Source organism: Theobroma cacao, chromosome 5 (assembly GCF_000208745.1).
Source record: "Theobroma cacao cultivar B97-61/B2 chromosome 5, Criollo_cocoa_genome_V2, whole genome shotgun sequence".
Taxonomy (NCBI): domain Eukaryota; kingdom Viridiplantae; phylum Streptophyta; class Magnoliopsida; order Malvales; family Malvaceae; genus Theobroma; species Theobroma cacao.
In genome coordinates, this window is record NC_030854.1 from 19,557,125 (window position 1) to 19,576,646 (window position 19,522).

A 19,522-nucleotide genomic window follows, 5' to 3' on the forward strand; every position below is an offset into this window, starting at 1 on the left:
GTGGGCCATACCCACGTAAGTCCTTGCGCTAGTCATATCCCCGAAAATGAGATGTGACAATTACCCAATTTCTCACTAATGTGAGAACTCCTATAAAAGATACCAAGATCGAGGTAAACTTGGATCAAAGTGAGTCTTCTATGTTTGAAAGAGCAAAGTGCGATGAAGGTTGGGTTAAATATAATGTCTTGAATCCACATTCGTAAGAGATAAGATAAGTCTTGAATTTATAAATACGAATCTTTCTCCACCTAATAAACATATTTTTAAAGTTGAAAGTGAGAAGCTATAGCAAAACATTAGAAATTTTAATTTAGAATTTTTTTCAAAAATAAAATATAATGAAAATGAAGAAAAAAGGGAGCTTATAGAGAAAATATAAAAGAAAAGTTAAGTTGACAATTTTATTATTGTAAGGAAATTCCTTTGGGAAAGAAAAAAAAGCAAAGAAAATGGATAGTAAAACGGAAACAAGAAACAAGAAAGGAAGCATGAAAATAAATAATGAAAATTAAAAAATTTTATTTATATGTTTTATATAATAACTTTTCTGTGAGGGAAAAAATAAATGAATATGGAAAGGAAGAAAAAGAGGGAAAAGAAATAGAGATATTGATGTTTGAATTTTTTGGATAAATTATTTTTGAAACTTTTATTTATGTTGATTTTTTTTTGTTACATAACCCTATCTGCTGAAGAATGTTAAAAAAAATACTTTCAAAAAAATGTAAAAAAATAAAGGAATGATAGAAATGAAAAAGTAGGAAACAAGGAAAAATTATATCATCGTTTAAATTTTAAAACCTTGTTATGTTAATTACCTAAATTGAAAACCCAACTAAGAAAACCTAATAAATAAAAATTGCACAATTAAAACATACCAATGAAACTATACATCTAAAATCTAAAATTATAAGTGACGATAAAAAATAATAAATAATTTATAAATTACAAATGAATTTTAGCAAAAGCAATTAATTATCTTTAACAGTTGTTTAATCTTCAAAGCAAGTCATATCATTAGTGCCAAATTCGGAAACATAAAATAGAAATGTTATGGCTTTCCAATGGTGAAGCAAAATTATAATGCGGTTGGTGCCAAACTTCACAATCTTATTCACAAGCTGCAAAATAAAGAAGTATTACACCACTTAAATCGTTATTCACAATCTCACATGAAAGCCTGACCTCAGATGAAGTTACAAGGAGTTTACAACACCTATATTCTGCTCAGCTGTTTTAAAGCATCATATGCATACACCAAAGCCTACCAAATTAAAGTAATTTAAACTGTCAAAAGATAAAAGGATCAAAATACAAGTTCATACAAAAACTTACTTCTTATAGCTTCTCTGATACTAATATTACATCAAGGAATACATATTTTCTTATTTTAATAGTGATTCAAAGAGAAGAGAAAATGGGAATGCCTGGCAAGGTAACTCCAGCATCAACAATGAACATGTTACCTGAAACATATTCTGAAGAATCATGGATTAAGTATCGGACTAGTGAGGTTAATGCAGGATCTGATGTACCAAATGTTCTTAAAGGGGCAGTTCTGGTAGCCACATTTGTTAGCCAGTCCTTCTTCATAAGGCCTTGTGTGATCTCAGATTTAAAAAGTCCAGGTGATATCGAGTTCACTCGGATTTTATGCGCCCCCAGTTCAAGAGCCATGCTCTGCAAAACCATCCTTGTCATTTTCTAATTATAGAAATTCATCATAATCCAAGGACCAGAAAGACTATGCAAAATCACTATATAAAAAGTTGGGTCATAAAACATCAAAATTGACAAGATGACAATATAAAATTACAAACAAAAAACCAGTCAAAGACCGTCTTGATGGGAATCTGGGTTTTTAGTTTTGAGGTCACCAAAAGGAAGCTAGGGAATCAATGAGAACATTGGGTGTAAATTTTCCACAACAGTTATTTTGCTGATTGCTTAAAACATGCACAACACGGTTGGGTTCCACATGAAGCGCAAAGGCTTGGTTTCTCAGAAGATATTTCCAGTCATTACTATTTCAGAGAGAAAAATAGATGATAAAATTTTATTAAAATATGAAAAATGAAGTGATTTTGAAAATTATTAAACACCTCAGAAAGGGATTGGAGAGAATACAATTGAAAATAATCACCTATTTTACATATTTTTCCTCAAATATTAGATAAAATAAATTAATTAATGAATCATTTCATAGGTGGTGACATCCTACCAATTACCGATGGTAATTACCTGAACTAGGATCTAGGACGCAGGAGATCCAGACATCCCTCAAAACTATTCAAAAAAGCCAGATTATCCTATGAAAAATGATGAACATTGACCATATGTATTGAAGATATAGTTTCCCGCCTGCAGATAATTGACCCTCTCCAATAAAAAGGAAGAGCTGAACCAAACAGCCAGCTCATCAAGCTCAGAGATCTTATCAGTTGACAAACCAGTTTCCATTCTTAGATTACACCTGAAAGGTATCACCAACATGAACCATTCTGGTCAGGCACCAGCTTTCCTTTCTACAGTTGCTCTGCCATACAGGTTCCATTTTCATTGTCACCTACATCTTACCATCACTGGCGGTAAAAGCTGCGTAGGATTGCATACACCACCTTTATCCAATCAATTCAAGCCTAGGCCAATCCAGTAGCAAAGGAACTCCACCATAGAGGTTGGCTTTACCAAACAAGCGCATGTACAAATAACGGCACTGTTCTAACCAATTCACATGCTCTCATAGTAACTGTTACCTTCATAATGTTAAGCACTTAAGATCCAGCTGATGCATAGTTATGTTCCTACATTATAACTTTATTCAAGACTATTGAAGTGGCAGACAAATTTAAGTCACCATAAAATAATTTTTTGCTTATTGATTATATCATAACATGTATGTGGTCCTACCCTTTGATCCTCATTCCTTTTACCCTAGTTTAAAGCCCATAAAATGCAACTTGTGAAGAGCAAAAAGAAGGTGAAATAAACGGAGATGTGCTCTTGGGTATGTTTTTGGGAAAGAGAGGAAAAAGAGTTTTGGAGAGAATTAACTAAAAGCTCTTGAGCTTTAGGGTGAAATATGATCCGAGTTATGCGAGCAACACTCAATGTAATCTTCATCTTTCCTTGATTATAGTGAAATTGTCTTGCCCATGGATGTAAACATTAAGCCAAACCACATAAATTTTGTTCTTCCTGTCGGAATGTAATTTTGGGTTTTATTTCTTGTTGTGTTCTTTAGTTTTTGTTGAATTTATTCGCATTATATTGACTTTCTTGGATCCAATCTACAACATAGACATTGTTGAATTACTTTATTTCTACCACTTTTTTTTTTTTGAAAAGTAATCTACTTCTACCACTTAATTCTCATCTTAGGCCTTACATCTTCAATTTTCTTATTTTAAACATTTTTCCCTACTTTATAATTGATGATATTGCCAGTCGATCAAATAATAGACAATTCCAAACTTGATGCTTACAAAAGCTTTGATATTCTAGCGACAATCTTGCATCAAAAGTCAACTATCATAAAGTATTTCAAATGATATTATGATAACATTTAAACAACTAAAAACATTAAACACACATTGTTTACCTTTGTCATGGCAATTAGGCCTGCTTTTGAGGCAGCATAAGCCACACCTCCAGGTAGTTGCCCACGATTAAGACCAGCTATGGAAGAAATATTGATTATTGATCCTCCTTGATTTGCATCAAGCATGTGCATGCAAACATATTTTGATACCAACCAAGACCCTGTTAAATTGGTTTTGATAGTTTGATTCCATTCCTCCTCAGACAATTCCATTGGATTCTTCACATTACCTGAAACATGCAATAGTGACAAATGGTAAACAAAATGTTACATGTACAAGGTCCAACACAATGATCACAAACTGGAAGAAAAGGATCATGACCAAATTGACAATATTACACCAAAAATCAGGTCAAGAAAAGACATAGAGACTATTTCTGTCTCTCTCTTTCTTTCTTTCTTTTTCAGTAATTAATGAGGAACCTTTTGTGGGTAAACCCTGAATGTTTGTTATCACCCTACAATACAAGTTTCACTTCTTGTTTTTTTTGCTAAGGTTTTGTTTTCAAAAAGGACTAAGAAGCCTTAAGTCATAGCAATAACATTGCTCTAGAAAGGAGACTGTCATTCTCTTCTTCGCTATTTTGTTTCCTTGCTTTCATTCTTCCTTGAAGATGTATGTTTCAGATCTCAGAAACAATCTTGACAATTATTAAAATTTGTATAAAGACTCAAATAAGTCAGCAGCAAGAGTTTGAGTAGCACCGCCATTAGGATGAATCCAAAAAATTTGTCCAATTGGGGTGTATTTATTAAAGAAAACTTACTCAAAATTTCATAAAATACAAATAAGTATGTCAAAAATTTTCAAACTATAAAATCTAAACAGCAATTACCCATTTATTTACACTCATATGAAATTTTTAATGCTATAAAAAAGGCTTACATGGTTAGCACAGGTTCAAGCCGTATGAACTTTATTTAGTTGTCGATTTTACCATTACTTTCTCTTTTAAAAGCAACATAAAAAAAATAAAAAAGACAAATCAAAAATTAAAATTTTCAAATTTATGAGGGCTCTTACAATTATTTGTTAGTAAATAAACATACTTTTCCACTTTTAACAATTTAAGCCTTTTGATTGTTTGGTTTTTGCAATGATACAAAGTGATCCAAAATATCAATCCTAGCTATTTCTATCTACTAACTAGATAATTTTTACTAAAGTTTTTGTTGTGTTTACATTTTCAAAGCCTAATGAGTTTGCACAAGAGAGATCTCCTACTATGAATATCACTATTCAAGAGAAAAGGAAAGATATTATCCAAAACATTGAAAGAAGAGAATATAATACCTCTAATGCCAGCGTTATTGATCAAACTATCGATCCTCCCAAAGGCATCCCAAGCCGTTTTGACGGAGCTCTGTATGGTGGCTCCTTTAGCACAAACGTCCAGCTCGACGGCGACAGCACGAGGGCCACTAGGCTGGGGTTTGGAAGAAGGAAAGGTGAGGCAATTGATTTCGTCGCAGAGGGACTTGAGGCGATCGACGCGGCGTGCGGCAGCCACGATACGGCAGCCGGCTTTACCCAAGTCGAGACAGAATTCCCGGCCTAATCCGGAAGATGCCCCCGTCACCATCACCACTTTTCCGCTGAGGTAGGCCCATGGCTCCAATTGCTGCTCCGCCATTGCAAATACCTGAAGGTGATCAGTCAAACAAACTGTGAAGCTAAAAAGGAAATAAAATTAAAAAATCAGGCGAGTGCCGCATACCGCTGACTCTACAGTGATTGTCCACGCGGCATTAGTTGAATGCCTCTAGGATTAAATTACTTGGATTATGATGAGAATTCATCATCACTTAATTGGTAGACACTGCCCTTTTCGGTTATTTTGATGAATTCACTACCTTCGAGTACAGGTGAGCATGGTCCCGACTACAAAGAACTTATGATTTGTAAGTATTTAACTTATTTTATGTATATATTATTAAATAATTAAGTTTGAAATTAATTTAAAACTCCACCCTACTCTTCGAGATAGGTAAGTAAGTGCCAAGGACCATATATATTCTTAAAGTGTAAGGAACTGCCTAGTGTCACATGTCAGAATTGAAATCTAACTTTGTGTAAACTTAAACTCTGAAAATAAAATTTAAGTAGGTTTTAAAATTCACAAAATAGCAAAAGCAAAATAAATAAAGAAAAAAGAGAGCTTTTGAGAAATAAAATGTTCTGTATTTTTCTACGAGATGTTACAAATAAGGAGAATGGGTATTTATAGGTTAATAACTCCCCTTATTAGATAAGATTAGGTTACAAGATGGAGATAAGGATAAGAGATTTAATTTAAAGAGATTATTCAAATTAAATCCATATCCTAATCTTATAATATAATCTAAATCTAGATATACATACTAAAATCCAAAAGTTCTAATTAGATTACATTAAATGGATTGGCCTTATTGTCTAGCATGTTTCATCTGCGTAACTTGTTTAAGCTATTGTTTGTTAGGTTGATTGGCCTGCCAAGGCTACCTAGCTTGCTTAGGTTGCTATGTGTTGGACTGCTTAGCCTGCTTGGACTGGTCTGAACTTTTAGGCCGTGACATTCTTCCTTACTTAATCTAGTAATGCCCTCATTTTTGAGAGATGCATTGTTACATTGTGGCCTTCCTCTCGCACGTCTTTGCCTCGAATGACCTCATTTTATACACTTTTGGCTTCCACACACTTCTTTGGAATGCTTTATCTCCTTAGGCATTTGTTGTAGACCAATCTTCCTATGCCTTAACCTCTTAGTCTCTCGAGTGCTTGGCTAGTCTCGATGATTCTATGCCCATGTATTGGGTTTTCTAGCCTTCGTTTGTGGCAGTCCCATTGCCATTGATCTTGATCTCTCTCTCTCTCTTAGATCATACAACATTCGACTATCGTTCGTTGCTCCCTTAGGTGTAACACAATGCTACCTAATCTAAATGTGCTCCTAGGCTCCCTTGGCCATGGATGATGGCACTCCTTGCCACTACACTGGTCTTTCTCTTTTTCCTTGTGCAGCATTAGGCTCCCTAGGTGTGACTGCTCATTGGGTTTCTTTACACACTAGTTGCTATTTTCATTGCTTGGATCTTTCTCGCCCATCATGATGGCTATGAGCTTTTTACACATGATATAGTCCTTTGTCAAGTGTGGTTCTCACACAAGAAACATTTAAGGGACTTCTTTTCCTTACCCTTCCACTTGGCGATTGCCTTGATTAGATGGCGTGGCGATTTTTTGTCAGCCTTTTCTTTAGACCCATTAGCTTTCTCATTAGTATTGTTACCCTTTTTCTTGGGATTGGAGAATAAAGGCTTATTGTCGGACTTGTGCAACGCTACTAATGATTCCACCACGATCATAGCCTTTGAGACATTTTACACATTTCTCCTTTAGAGTTCCAAGTTGGCCTATAGTTTAAGCCCATCCATAAAAGAAAAAAGTGCCTCTTTTTCGCCCAAATCATTAATTTGTAACAATAATTCAGAAAATTGCTTCACATATTCTCTTACCTTATCTTGTTGGGTAAGCTTCCTAAGTTTTCCACGTGCCTCATCACAGAACAAAAAAATAGAGCATTATTGACGAAAATTTCCCTTGATATGTAACTGTAGTACCCCGTACTTTGAGATGGCGGCTAATAAAGCTTATCGGATGCCCATTTGAGGTTGATTATTGAGTTAAAAGGGTAATTCAAAAGTGATCTTGTGAAACTTCGACCTCTATAGACACATTAACTAGAAGTAGATGCAATAACACTAACTAGGGGTAATTTCATCATTTCTCTTGGTGAGCTCCTACGAGTGGGTTTTTTGATGTTATTAAGGCCTAAGTAGGCCTAAGACATAAATGAATGATGAAAATAAGGATAAAATAACGAGGGAAATAGAAATAGTGATGACTTTTGTAGTAGGGGCAAAAAGGTTATTTTGCATCTCGAGTCTAAAATTTTAAGTTTTTGTGAACTCAAGTACTTCTAGACCATTATGGACTTCGTTTCAGTGTCTAAAGAGTAAAAAGTTGAACCAAAGGAAAGAAAAAGACAAAGTCACCTCATAGAGGGCATTTTGGTAAATTACATAAGAATTGGATAAACTTTAGATATAAATATCTAAAGCTCCAGCAACTTCCAGCAGCTTCTAGCAACTTCTTCTTCCCCCCCAACTCTTCTCTCCATTTCACATTTTTCTTCATCCTCCATGGGAACGAACCTTGAAACTTCCATATCTTTTTCAAGTTAATTCCAATTCTCATGCTTGTGAGCACTTTTCCATAGGGTTTTTCATGCTCCTTCACTTCTACACCTCAAGGACCCTCAAAAGTCTTTCCTCGAGGCTAGAGTCAAGCAAAAAAATCAACAAGACCAGTGAGTGAACTTGCATCAAAGTGTTTTTGGAAAATACATATGTGTTGGGATGAAGCATTTAAATTATTTTACTTGGTTTTCATTAAATTATGCATGGGAACAAGCCCTTGATGAAATGTTTTGATGTTGTGAAAATGTGAAATATGTAAAAAGATAAATCCATGTGCTTCTATATTAGGTTGGTATGTATATATATGAATATGTGTTGTGCATTGATGAATAATGTTGTGTGATAATGATGACCCAACTATGTGCGATATGGAAGTGCACATGAGCTGATGATGACCTGGTTATGTGCGAGTAGAGAGTGCTCATAAGCCGATGATGACCCGGCTATGTGCGAGTAAGGAGTGCGCATAAGCTGATGATGATGACCCGGCTATGACGATGAATGAAGTGGGTTGGTGTACGTGTTTATGTATGTTTATATATGTATATATGATAGAAAGTTTATGATTATAATATGTGATTGAAATGAATAATGAGAAACTTGATTGTTGTCAATGTGTTCATTTTGATGTGCAATATGGTAGGGATGGATTTTGTGGCATGTGAAAATCCCTTAATTTGTCATCTGCCCTAAATCTCGCTGTAGCGAGAATGCATTCTCACTGCAGTGAAAAAATCTCAGGTGGTGGGGGCACAAACCAGCCTTGTTTCTCGCTACAGCAAAAAAGAATTCTTGCTGCAGCGAAAATGAATTGTCGCTGCAGCGAAGAACTCTCGGGTGGTCCTAAAATTCTGGTGCAGTGTTTTCACTTTGACAAAGATTTTTACCATGTTCCGTTCAGAACTGGGAAAAGTGGTAAACGTTAAAGTTATAGCCTTCCCCTTAGATTTCTAATGGTCCAAAAATCAGGTCAATTGGACTTCTGTAGTGGGAGATATTCTAGAAAAACTGAAACATATGCAAACGAGGACTATTTCTCACTGTAGCGAGAAACTTTCTACCATTCTTGCTACCTTACTTGATTTTGATCGATTTTTCACCCATTTAACTTCATGGATTTATCATGGGTTTTTGCAATACTATGAGGTTATTAATCAAAGTTTGAAATGAGGGGTTTTTAGTAAAAAATTAAATCAATTGCATTATTTTTGAAACAAACGCATCATGATTTCCAAATTCTTCCTATCGATTGCTTGTTCCCTTCTTATGTTCACTCACTGAGTTTTATACTCACGTTTTTAAACTTCATGTTTTCAAATTCGAAGACAGTTGGGACCTAGATTGAGTGTCCATGTATACTCATCCTCTTGGTAGGTACTATGGCATTTTAGTAGCTGTACCTTCACCCACGATCATTTTGCTGATGGTCAAGAGTCTGTTACTTGTGAATGCGTTTATGCAATGTAATCCGCTAGGATCCATGTTATAAGTCAAATATGTATATTTGATTACTAATGCCACTATGAGTTAGCAAACGGGTGACATTATTTTTCCATAATAAAATGGTGAGTATTGGGTCACTATAAAATGTTACTAAAATATTTTTAGTTGAGAATTACAATATGTGGTTTTAGAAATGATGGTTGGGATTAATGATTGGGATTGCTTAAATAGGCTTGCTTGGGCTTAGTGGGCTATGCCTATTGGGCCCATGCACCGGTCATAGCCCAGAATTTGAGTTGTGACAAAGGTGGTATTAAAGCAAGGTTTAGTCGAGTCCTAGGGATTCTTGTGTCAGTCAGTGGAGTTGTCGGAGTTAATGTAGAGTCTTGTTTATGGTTTGTGACTGCAACACAAATCATAGACAAGAGGCTATATGAACTCCTATTCCTAGTAACCTACCCTCCTGCTAACATTATGTAAAGGTCATAAGTGGTGCCGTTATCCGAGTTTGAGATGCCACTTGAGACACGAGCTGTTGTTGGAAAGATTTTAAGGAAATGCTCCTAAATGAAAGGTTAATGTAATAACATATCCCTCCGATTAAAGATGGAAGAAATTGGAGTTAGACTAATAGGTCCGTAATGACTTATTCATTCAGTGGAGCTATAATTTAAGCCTATAATTGTCAATGGGAATAAATTGGATGACATTGGATCATTATTGAGGTCAGTATAAAGGAACACGTACGATAATGGTAATAAGGGGTGCACTTTGACTAGAATGAATAGTGATGGTTGTAATTTACTTGGAGTGTATAGATCTAAGTATTGAGGAAGGTGTAAATTGATGTTTATGTGCACGAAGGTAAGTGCACTATGTTAAATGAGCTTGTCATGCCCCTATAGAAATGGTGTGGGCTTTTGAAATATTTTATAAGTGTATAAGTGTTGAATATGTGTATAGTAGCTTAAATGGAGTTGGTTTTGATTTCAACTAAGTGATTGCGAGATCCCAAGGTTTAATTTGAACTATTATGGTTTATAGTTATAAGTACATGAATTAGCTCAAGGGTGAAAATCAGTGATCATTATAATTGATATGTGGTCATTAAGTGAAAGGTTGGTAAACAAACTTGCTCTAAAGAGGAGCTTGAACTTTGTTACGCTGTGTGTGAGGTCAAAGGATTAAAGGACTAGTTGTGGATTTGATAGCTGGAAGTTTAATGACTCAGAGATGTCGAATCTAGTCTAAATGCCATATAAAGTTCTATATTTGAGTTTGATGTACGAATTGCTTTAACGATCAATTTAAAAGTCTATTGGGTTCAATATGCAATCTATGATAAAAATGATCAGGTGCGAATGTGATCTTCACAGAGGTAAAGGATTTAGGAAATATCAATTTTTGGATAAGTTCTAAGAGGGAGTTTCTACATCCTAAGTTTAAGAAATGTTGATTTTATAGCTGTAAAGGAGAGGTGCAATAATTAAGTAAATTATTCACTTGATAAATGTAATTGGTTAAGGATTGGTGAGTACAGTTTAGATCTTAACATTAAATGGTGTGCAACTAGATATTTATGTATTTAAGAGTTATTTGGAAACAATTGCTTAACCAAGTTGCACTAAAATATTATGACAAAGGTATACAACTGTTATTAGTGAAATATGCCCAAAGGATAATCATGGCATACCCTAAAAGGGTGAAATGTGTAATGGATATGTTGAAATGGAGGAAAGTAAGAAGGGGTTCGTAAACGTGGTAATGGATGTTGACATTTAAAGGGATGTATATATGTATATGTGAAGTTACTCATGTCATTGGTGGAAATAAAGAATTATTCTTAGCAATTTGAGAGTTGAACACCATATGCTTGATGGGTTGCATAGATGGTACTAAAATATACTAATTGACCTAATGGACACTATTGGAGATAATTATGAAAACGGGGGAAGAACAAGTTCTAAAATTTCAAAGTAATAACGTGAGCATAAGTAAAATGATCAAGGTACCAACCTTAAATGTAGAAGAAAAACGTTGATTGAGTAAACTCCAATAGCCACTGATTCGCAGTGCTAAGAGCACCCTATGTCTAGGACGCTTGAATAAGATGTGAAAGGCGTGAAATTGCAATTACAAGCTGAATTATGGTCATTGGACTTGATGTTAAACTTCATTAATTGGAGCTTTAAGGGTGTGAAAAAATATTTATATGGATGAATTGGAAAGTTTCTCTATTGCCTTATATATTGGCATGTAAGTCAATGAAACAAGGGATTAAGCCTCGTTAAGGTTAAGGAAAGAGTGAATAAAAAGTAAGATAAATGATGGGAGAAATATGGAGGTGGTTATGATGAGCATAAGAAACTTAAGGATAATCAATGCAAAGATACTAAGTAGGTTGTGTGGTCCGAAATAAGGACAAGGACACCTTGGGAGATTTGAAAATAATGTCCATTGGAACTGATGAGGTGGAATGTCATTGAGCATACAATGAATTGTTAAAGTTATAAAGGGCTTTGAAGGTAAGCTTTTGATTGTTTAAATCCTCAACTGAATTCCACCAAAAGATGTGTTTAAGTGTTTTGGAAGTGCATTGAAGAGCATAAGACAAAATACCAGTTAAATTGTTGTAAGAGGTTGAAATGGCATGGCCATGAGAGGTTTATGAGCAACCAAGCAATGTATAGGTAAATTTGCAAGGGAGCTATGATCAGTAGATAAGGGTAGAACTTTAATGATGGGATAGTGTTAACTGCTTTAGGCATTGAACCATAAGTTATAGGCTTGTATCTACTTTGCGAACACCTTGGTGGGATAATTCGAAAGAGTTCTCACAATGTGAAAACATTAAAGCTCAAGGAGCTAATAGTTATATAGCGATGTTGATGCTCATGATTGATATGTCACGTAGTACGAAGGTATGCTGCAAGTCTAAGAATGCTTGGAAATGTTGGTTTGAGGTAATGACTATCTTGCCATTATGTAGACCCGATAATGATACAGTCTCGATACGCTTGTAGAGGCAGAGCATACAATGGTAAAAAGTGCTTCCCTCACATGTTTCATTTCATTTCGAGTAATTATCATGTTAGAGTACCAGATAAAGGTAAGCGAAGATTGAACTGTGCTTTAAATGCTTAGTGAATAATGGCGATATGCTTTAGTTAATCGATATTACCCTTGGTGAGGGAATAAAAGTACACAACTAGATTTGTAGAGATCTACTTGGGAAAAGAGATGATGATTTGAGAATTCAAGTACTCATATACGAATAAAGATTTGGTAATGAGACATGACCTAGAGATGGAATACTACAATATAAATTTTGGCTAAGAAAATCGACTTATAAAAACATGTGGTGTTTAGGGATGGTGTTAATTAGCGGTTGACTCTCGTATGAGAATAGAATATTGAAATCAACTTTGTGTATTCACCACAAATGGTGAGCATGATCTAACCAACTATAAGAAGAAATGATTCTAAACTTGATTGTTAGTTATTTTGGTTTTATAGATGGCTTATTGAGCTTGATATACCTAAGGTTACTTGAAGTTAAAATTTTTGAAAATATATGTATGGATATATAGGTGGCAAATTGGAAAAAAAAAAACTCATACGGAGTTGGTTATAATTTGAGTTGGTGATGATATCCTATTAGCGGTTATAACACGAAATAATGACTAAGATAATCCATTAGTGATTTTGGCAGTGAACAAGTTGATTATAATGCTGTTAGTGTAAGGGTAAGTGTTTATACTTCTAGTATTAGTTCATAAAGTTCTATCATATTGTGATCAAACTTGTTGTTTTTGATATAGCTTGAAAGGTTTAGCATATGAACTAGCTTAATTGTAAGCTAGAAATTGATAGGCTATTATGAAGTACACAAATAGAGAAATATGCCATGGATTTAATTCCCTAAAGGCTAATGGAATAAAACGTATTAGTACTAGTATAGCCCCAATATAAAGTTTTGACTTATGAAGATTTGGGAAAAAAAAAATTTAGCTTATGCATGAAGGTGGTGCATTTAAGTTTATGTAAGAAAAGTTTAAAATCTGCCTTGTTTGGCATAAAGCCCATGATTGATAATGAATGATTATAGATTTAATTTTCTAAGGCAAAAAGGCTAAAAGGAGTTAATATCAAAAAGGTCTTAATTGATGATTATTTGATTTTAAAGTACACTTAAGGAGAGCCAAGGGTCCAATTTCATCCTCGGATGGATGAACTAATGAGGCCGTGAGATTTGGCATTTGAAGTAAATTTGAGGAATCTCAAGTTAGATATGTTTGTATGTGACATATAACTAACAAGTTGGTTATGACCTAGGAATTATAAAGATTAGTTAGGTCCATAAGGATGCATCCAAAGGTATCGTCATTTATTGAAATGTATTGTGGTAAGAGTCGAGATCTACTTAGTAAGTACTCGATCATGAAGGTATTGGAGTTTTGTTTTTGGGAATATGGTTACTAATGGTTATCGAATTTGAATCATCCATGATGTTAAACATATATGAATAAATAAAGAGTTTTTGATCCTTATGTATTATGAAATGCTTGAATGGAATTTGTATGGAGGTATGTAAAAGGGAATAGAGGTTGGTTGACCATTTAGACCCATAGTCAATGGTGGAATAAAGGCTTAAATGTTGGAAGGTTTGATAAAAGATCAAGGTAGAGGAATTGTGGATGGTTAAGTAAACATGCATAATTGATGATTTAAGGATGATTTGATTGAGGTGTGACCAGAATTAATAGCATATTTGAATTCTCTTCATAAGATAAAGAATGATATTGTTTTGATCCAACAAGAGTAGTACACATAATTATGTATTATGACATTGTCGACTTTTCTATAAAGATTGGAAGTTGATATGATGCATAAACCAAGATCTTATGTTAAGAATGGCCAACAAAAGTGATGTAGAAGAATTTTAGAACTTTGGTTGTTCACCCTACTCTGATTTGAATTCGAGGACGAATTCATTTTAAGTGGGAGAGACTGTAGTACCCCGTACTTTGAGATGGTGGCTAACAAAGCTTATTGGATGCCCATTTGAGGTTGATTATTGAGTTCAAAGGGTAATTCAGAAGTAAGCTTGTGAAACTTCGACCTCTATAGACACGTAACTAGAAGTAGACGCGATAACACTAACTAGGGGTAATTTCATCATTTCTCTGGGTGAGCTCCTACGAGTGGGTTTTCTGATGTAATTAAGGCCTAAGTAAGCTTAAGGCATAAATGAATGATGAAAATAAGGATAAAATATCGAAAGAAATAGAAATAGTGATGACTTCTATAGTAGAGGCAAAATGGTCATTTTGCACCCCGAGTCAAAATTTTTAAGTTTTTGTGAACTTGAGTACTTCTAGACCATTATGGACTTTGTCTTAGTGTCTAAAGAGTAAAAAGTTGAACCAAAGGAAAGAAGAAGACAAAGTCACATTATGGAGGGCATTTTAGTAAATTACATGAGAATTGGATAAACTTTAGATATAGATATCTAAAGCTCCAACAACTTCCAGTAGCTTCCAGTAACTTCTTCTTCTTCCCCAACTCTTCTCTCCATTCCACGTTTTTCTTCATCCTCCATGGGAAGGAACCCTCAAACTTCCATATCTTTTTCAAGTTAATTCCAATTCTCATGCTTGTGAGCACTTTTCCATAGGGTTTTTCATGCTCCTTCACTTCTACACCTCAAGAACCCTCCAAAGTCTTTCCTCAATACTTTCTCTCACTAGATGAAAGTTTAGAGAGAGAAAAAGAGGGATTTTCCATGATAGTTTGAGTATTCTTGGGAAGGAATTCAACTGCAAATCCACCAAGGTGAGTAATGAATTAGGATTGATTTTAAGTTGTTGATAATGGCTAGTAATTGGAGTTATGAGTTGTTTTATTGTTGAGGTTTGTTTATTTATTTCTAGTGATACTAGAGTAGAGAGAATAGATAGCTAATCAAAAGGCAATTAGAAACTAATTAGGAATAACTAGTAGAACTTGATTTAAGAAAGAGCTTTTGGAATTATGTTAATGCCAATTGGGGTTGGTGGTGATATTGTGTGTGTATAGGTTCCAACAAGGCCTCACATGTCCATTTGGAGCATTAGTTGAGGCTAGAGTCAAGCAAAAGAATCAACAAGACCAGTGAGTGAACTTGCATTAAAGTGTTTTTGGGAAATACATATGTGTTGGGATGAAGCATTTAAATGATTTTACTTAGTTTTCATTAAATTATGCATGGGAACAAGTCCTTGATGAAATGTTTTGATGTTGTGAAAATGTGAAATATGTAAAAAAATAAATCCATGTGCTCTTATATTATGTTGGTATGTGTATATATGAATATGTGTTGTGCATTGATGAATAATGTTTTGTGATAATGATGACCTAGCTATGTGCGATATGGGGGCGCACATGAGCTGATGATGACCCGACTATGTGCGAGTAGAGAGTGCACATAAGCTGATGATGACCCGACTATGTGCAAGTAGAGAGTGCGCATAGGCCGATGATGATGACCCAGCTGTGACAATGAATGAAGTGGGGATGTGTACGTGTTTATGTATGTTTATATATGTATATGTGATAGAAAGTTTATGATTATAATATGTGATTGAAATGAACAATGAGAAACTTGATTGTTGTCAATGTGTTCACTTTGATGTGCAATATGGTAGGAATGAATTTTATGGCATTTGAAAATCCCTTAATTTGTCATCTGCCCTAAATCTCGCTACAGCGAGAATGCATTCTCGCTGCAGCAAGAAACTCTTGAGTGGTGGGGGCATAAACCAACCCTGTTTCTTGCTGCAGCAAAAAAGAATTCTCGCTGCAGTGGGGAACTCTCGGGTGGTCCCAAAATTTTAGTGCAGTATTTCCACTTTGGCAAAGATTTTGACCACCTTTTGTTCAGAATTGGGGAAAGTGGTAAACATAAAAGTTGTAGTTCTTCCTCTTAGCTTTCTAATGGTCAAAAACTCAAGTCAATTGGATTTCTTTACTGGGAGATATTCTAGAAAAACTTAAACATATTCAAACTAGGACTATTTCTCGCTGCGGCGAGAAACTTGCTGCCATGCTTGCTACCTTGCTTGATTTTGACCTATTTTTCACCCATTTAACTTCATGGATTTATCATGGGTTTTTGCAATACTATGAGGTTATTAATCAAAGTTTGAAATAAGGGGTTTTTAGTAAGAAATTAAATCAATTGCATTGTTTTTGAAACAAGTGCATCATGATTTCCAAATTCTTCCTATCGATTGCTTGTTCCCTTCTTATGTTCACTCACTGAGTTTTATATTCACGTTTTTAAACTTCATGTTTTCAAATTCGAAGACAGTTGGGACCTAGATTGAGTGTCCACGCATGCTCGTCCTCTTGGTAGGTACTATGGCATCTTAGTAGTTGTACCTTCACCCACCGTCATTCTATTGACGGTCAAGAGTCTGTTACCTGTGAATGCGTTTATGCAATGTAATCTGCTAGAATCCATGTTATAAGTCAAATATGTATATTTGATTACTGATGCCACTATGAGTTGGCAAACGGGTGACATTATTTTTATTGGTCCCGTTAATATGTGCTAAGGGGGGTGAATAGCACAATTTGGCTCTTGATTGGATGAGGAACTAATTTCCAAAATAAAGAAAGTAAAAACAGAGTAGACAATGGACAGCAATTTAGAGTGGTTCGGTCCATGACCTATATCCACTACCTTGATTATTCAACCAAGGATTTTCCTTACAATTCACTAAGAATCTGGTAAAGTTCACAAGCTTCCACCAAGCTTTTACAATGGCTTTTCACAGGCTCAGCCATAACCTTTACACTAGTTTTTCCAAGGCTAAACTAAAATCCAAAGTGGTTTTCCAAGGCTCAACCACAACCTATATCATTCAAGCTTTCCCAAGCTCGAACAACCCCTTAGAGTGACTCCCTCACTCTAAGCATACAAGAAGAAGTGGTAAAAGAAAGTACCTATGATCATTAAATGATCTGATTGGTACAGGATTGAGTGCTAATCACAAATGCAAAGAGTAGGCATTGAGGTGCAAACAAGTGCAGTGAAGTTTTTCTGGTTTTTCAATTTTTTATAGCTCAAATCTTATTCAAAGCTTCAAAAAAATTCTTTCTCATTGTTGGAAGACCCTTTTATGCTTGGAGATACAACTCTGATGGTAGTTGGGCAGTTTATACCCGTTGAAAACAGTTTAAGATGAGTTCTAGCCGTTAATCTGTGTTGTAGTGCTCTAGTTCAAGTTGTACATAGAAAGCTCTTAGTCGACTAACTTGGTTGACTAAGTTGATTCTGTTTCTGGTTTACAGATTCTGGTAGAGGACACTTAGTCGACTGACTTGGTTGACTAAGTTGGTTCTGTTTCTCAAACTCTTCAGCCCGCCATTTCTCCAATTTGAAATTTGGTCAACCAATGTTCTTTTTGGTTTCACCAATAAGCTTCCTCCTTGTTATTCAGTTATATCTTGTTGAATTTGTCTTTCTTTTTCTTTCAAAAATACTTTTTGAAAGGTCAAGAGATTAATTTCATATAATAATTTCCTGCACACTTAAATAAAGGAATTAGACACAAATGAGTGGGATTGTTTTATTATCATCAAAAACTAATGGAGCCAACAATCTCCCCCTTTTTGATGATGACAAAACAATCATTGATTTATATCATGGTGTCCTTTTGACTTATTTTATTTTTAGTAGAAAATAGGGATTGCTCCCTCTAAGTATAAGCTCCCCTTTAGTTTGTGCATAATTTGCTTACTTTATTCCAGCAAGTTTTGTTCATTATTACATGGAGGGAATGACAATATACATTTAGATTCTATATATGTGTATATACATGTTCATCAATGTAGAGTGATTTGCAGTCAAAAATTTTCAGCTGAAGTTTTGACAGATTTTCATTAATATTCTAGCTGCGGTTAACATTCAGATTTTGTCCACATTATTCATGTTTCAACTTGTAGACAGTACACACCATCTATATCTATTTACAACCAGAAATTATCCACAATTGTATAACAAAAATTATCTATCAGCATGTGAATCCATATCAACATAGCAGCAGTAAATTTTGTTCATGGTAGTCAAAATGCTCAAATAATAAGATATCAGCAGATTTCAATTTTCAGCAGTTAAGCAACATAAACATGTCAGCATTCATGTTTCACATACATCCACATAAATAACAGAGTTAAAGCTAACTGTTTAAGTGCCACCAAGGCACAAATAACAGTTAAATAAAAAGTATTTTGAAAATGCCCCTGGACTAATTATGCTTCCTGTCTCTTATTTCTCTAATTTCATGCTCCCCTGGTTCTGCTTTCTTTCCTTTTCTAAGTTCTTGGTTCCTCTACCCTAACTTTTTTTTTAAATATTATTTTCTAGTTCCTGGTTTCTGCTCCCCTGGTCCCTGGTACCATATTTCTCCCTCTTTTTGTCAGCATTAAAGGAGGGGAATTCTACTCATCGGATGAGGCAGAGGGTGAGGATTCAATCCCATAGAAGGGATTAAGAGGGAATGGAGAGGGTTCTCGGAGAGGAAATGACTCTTTAGAAGAGGGTTCTGGAGTGGACTTGTCTGAAATGTGAATTGGGCTGTGAGGAGAAGAGGCTGAGGCTGGTTTGGACTTTTCTGCCAATCTAGAAGACTTTCTTCTTTTGAGAAAAGTTGTCTTGGTTGCCATAGTCTTCCTTCCTTTGGTTGGTTGTTTTGCCTCAGCTGGTGGTGCTGTGGTGGCTTCTGGTTTCCCTGTTTTGGTCTTTGGTTTGGGAATTGAAGCAAATTTCGTTCTTTTTCTTATATTTGCACCATTCTTCTGAGTTGCTATCTTGACACTATCTTTTTCAGCTTGTTCTTCTCTAACAATTTGGTGAAGAAGGTCCATAATTGAAACTTCTTCTAAATTTGGAGAAGATGCTTGTTGTTTCTCAATTTCTACACCAATTACCTTAGTCCTTTATTTTGAGTCATTTTTGCTTTGAGTTTCAGGGGTGGGTGATTTGGTTGGCTGATCAACTCCTTGTGGGGAGTCCTCAGTTTGCAGAACAGGATGACAAACTTGTAGGTAGAGCCTTCAGCTTGAGTACCAGAACTTATCAATTTTTTTACTGATTTTGCTGAACCTTTAGCGCCTTGCTGTGCCGGTGCAGTGCTAGATGTGGCTGAACTGTTTGCAGCCATAGGTTCAGATAACATTTTTTCCTTCTCC

The 19,522-nt window shown here is 35.1% G+C and overlaps 1 protein-coding gene across 2 annotated transcripts; it reads right to left on the minus strand.

Moving 5' to 3' along the window:
- LOC18598628 (3-oxoacyl-[acyl-carrier-protein] reductase FabG) lies at window positions 1,093-5,446 on the minus strand. 2 transcript variants are annotated; one of them, XM_018122360.1, is made up of 4 exons: window positions 5,323-5,446; window positions 4,899-5,226; window positions 3,605-3,834; window positions 1,093-1,683 (listed from the first exon to the last, which is right to left on the minus strand). In XM_018122360.1, the coding sequence occupies exons 2-4, from the start codon at window positions 5,185-5,187 to the stop codon at window positions 1,405-1,407; spliced, it is 798 nt and encodes a 265-aa protein (XP_017977849.1). In that variant the 5' UTR covers window positions 5,188-5,226; window positions 5,323-5,446; the 3' UTR covers window positions 1,093-1,404. The 2 variants fall into 2 exon arrangements, with proteins under 2 accessions (XP_017977849.1, XP_017977848.1); XM_018122359.1 differs by lacking the exon at window positions 5,323-5,446 and having other exon boundaries at window positions 4,899-5,277.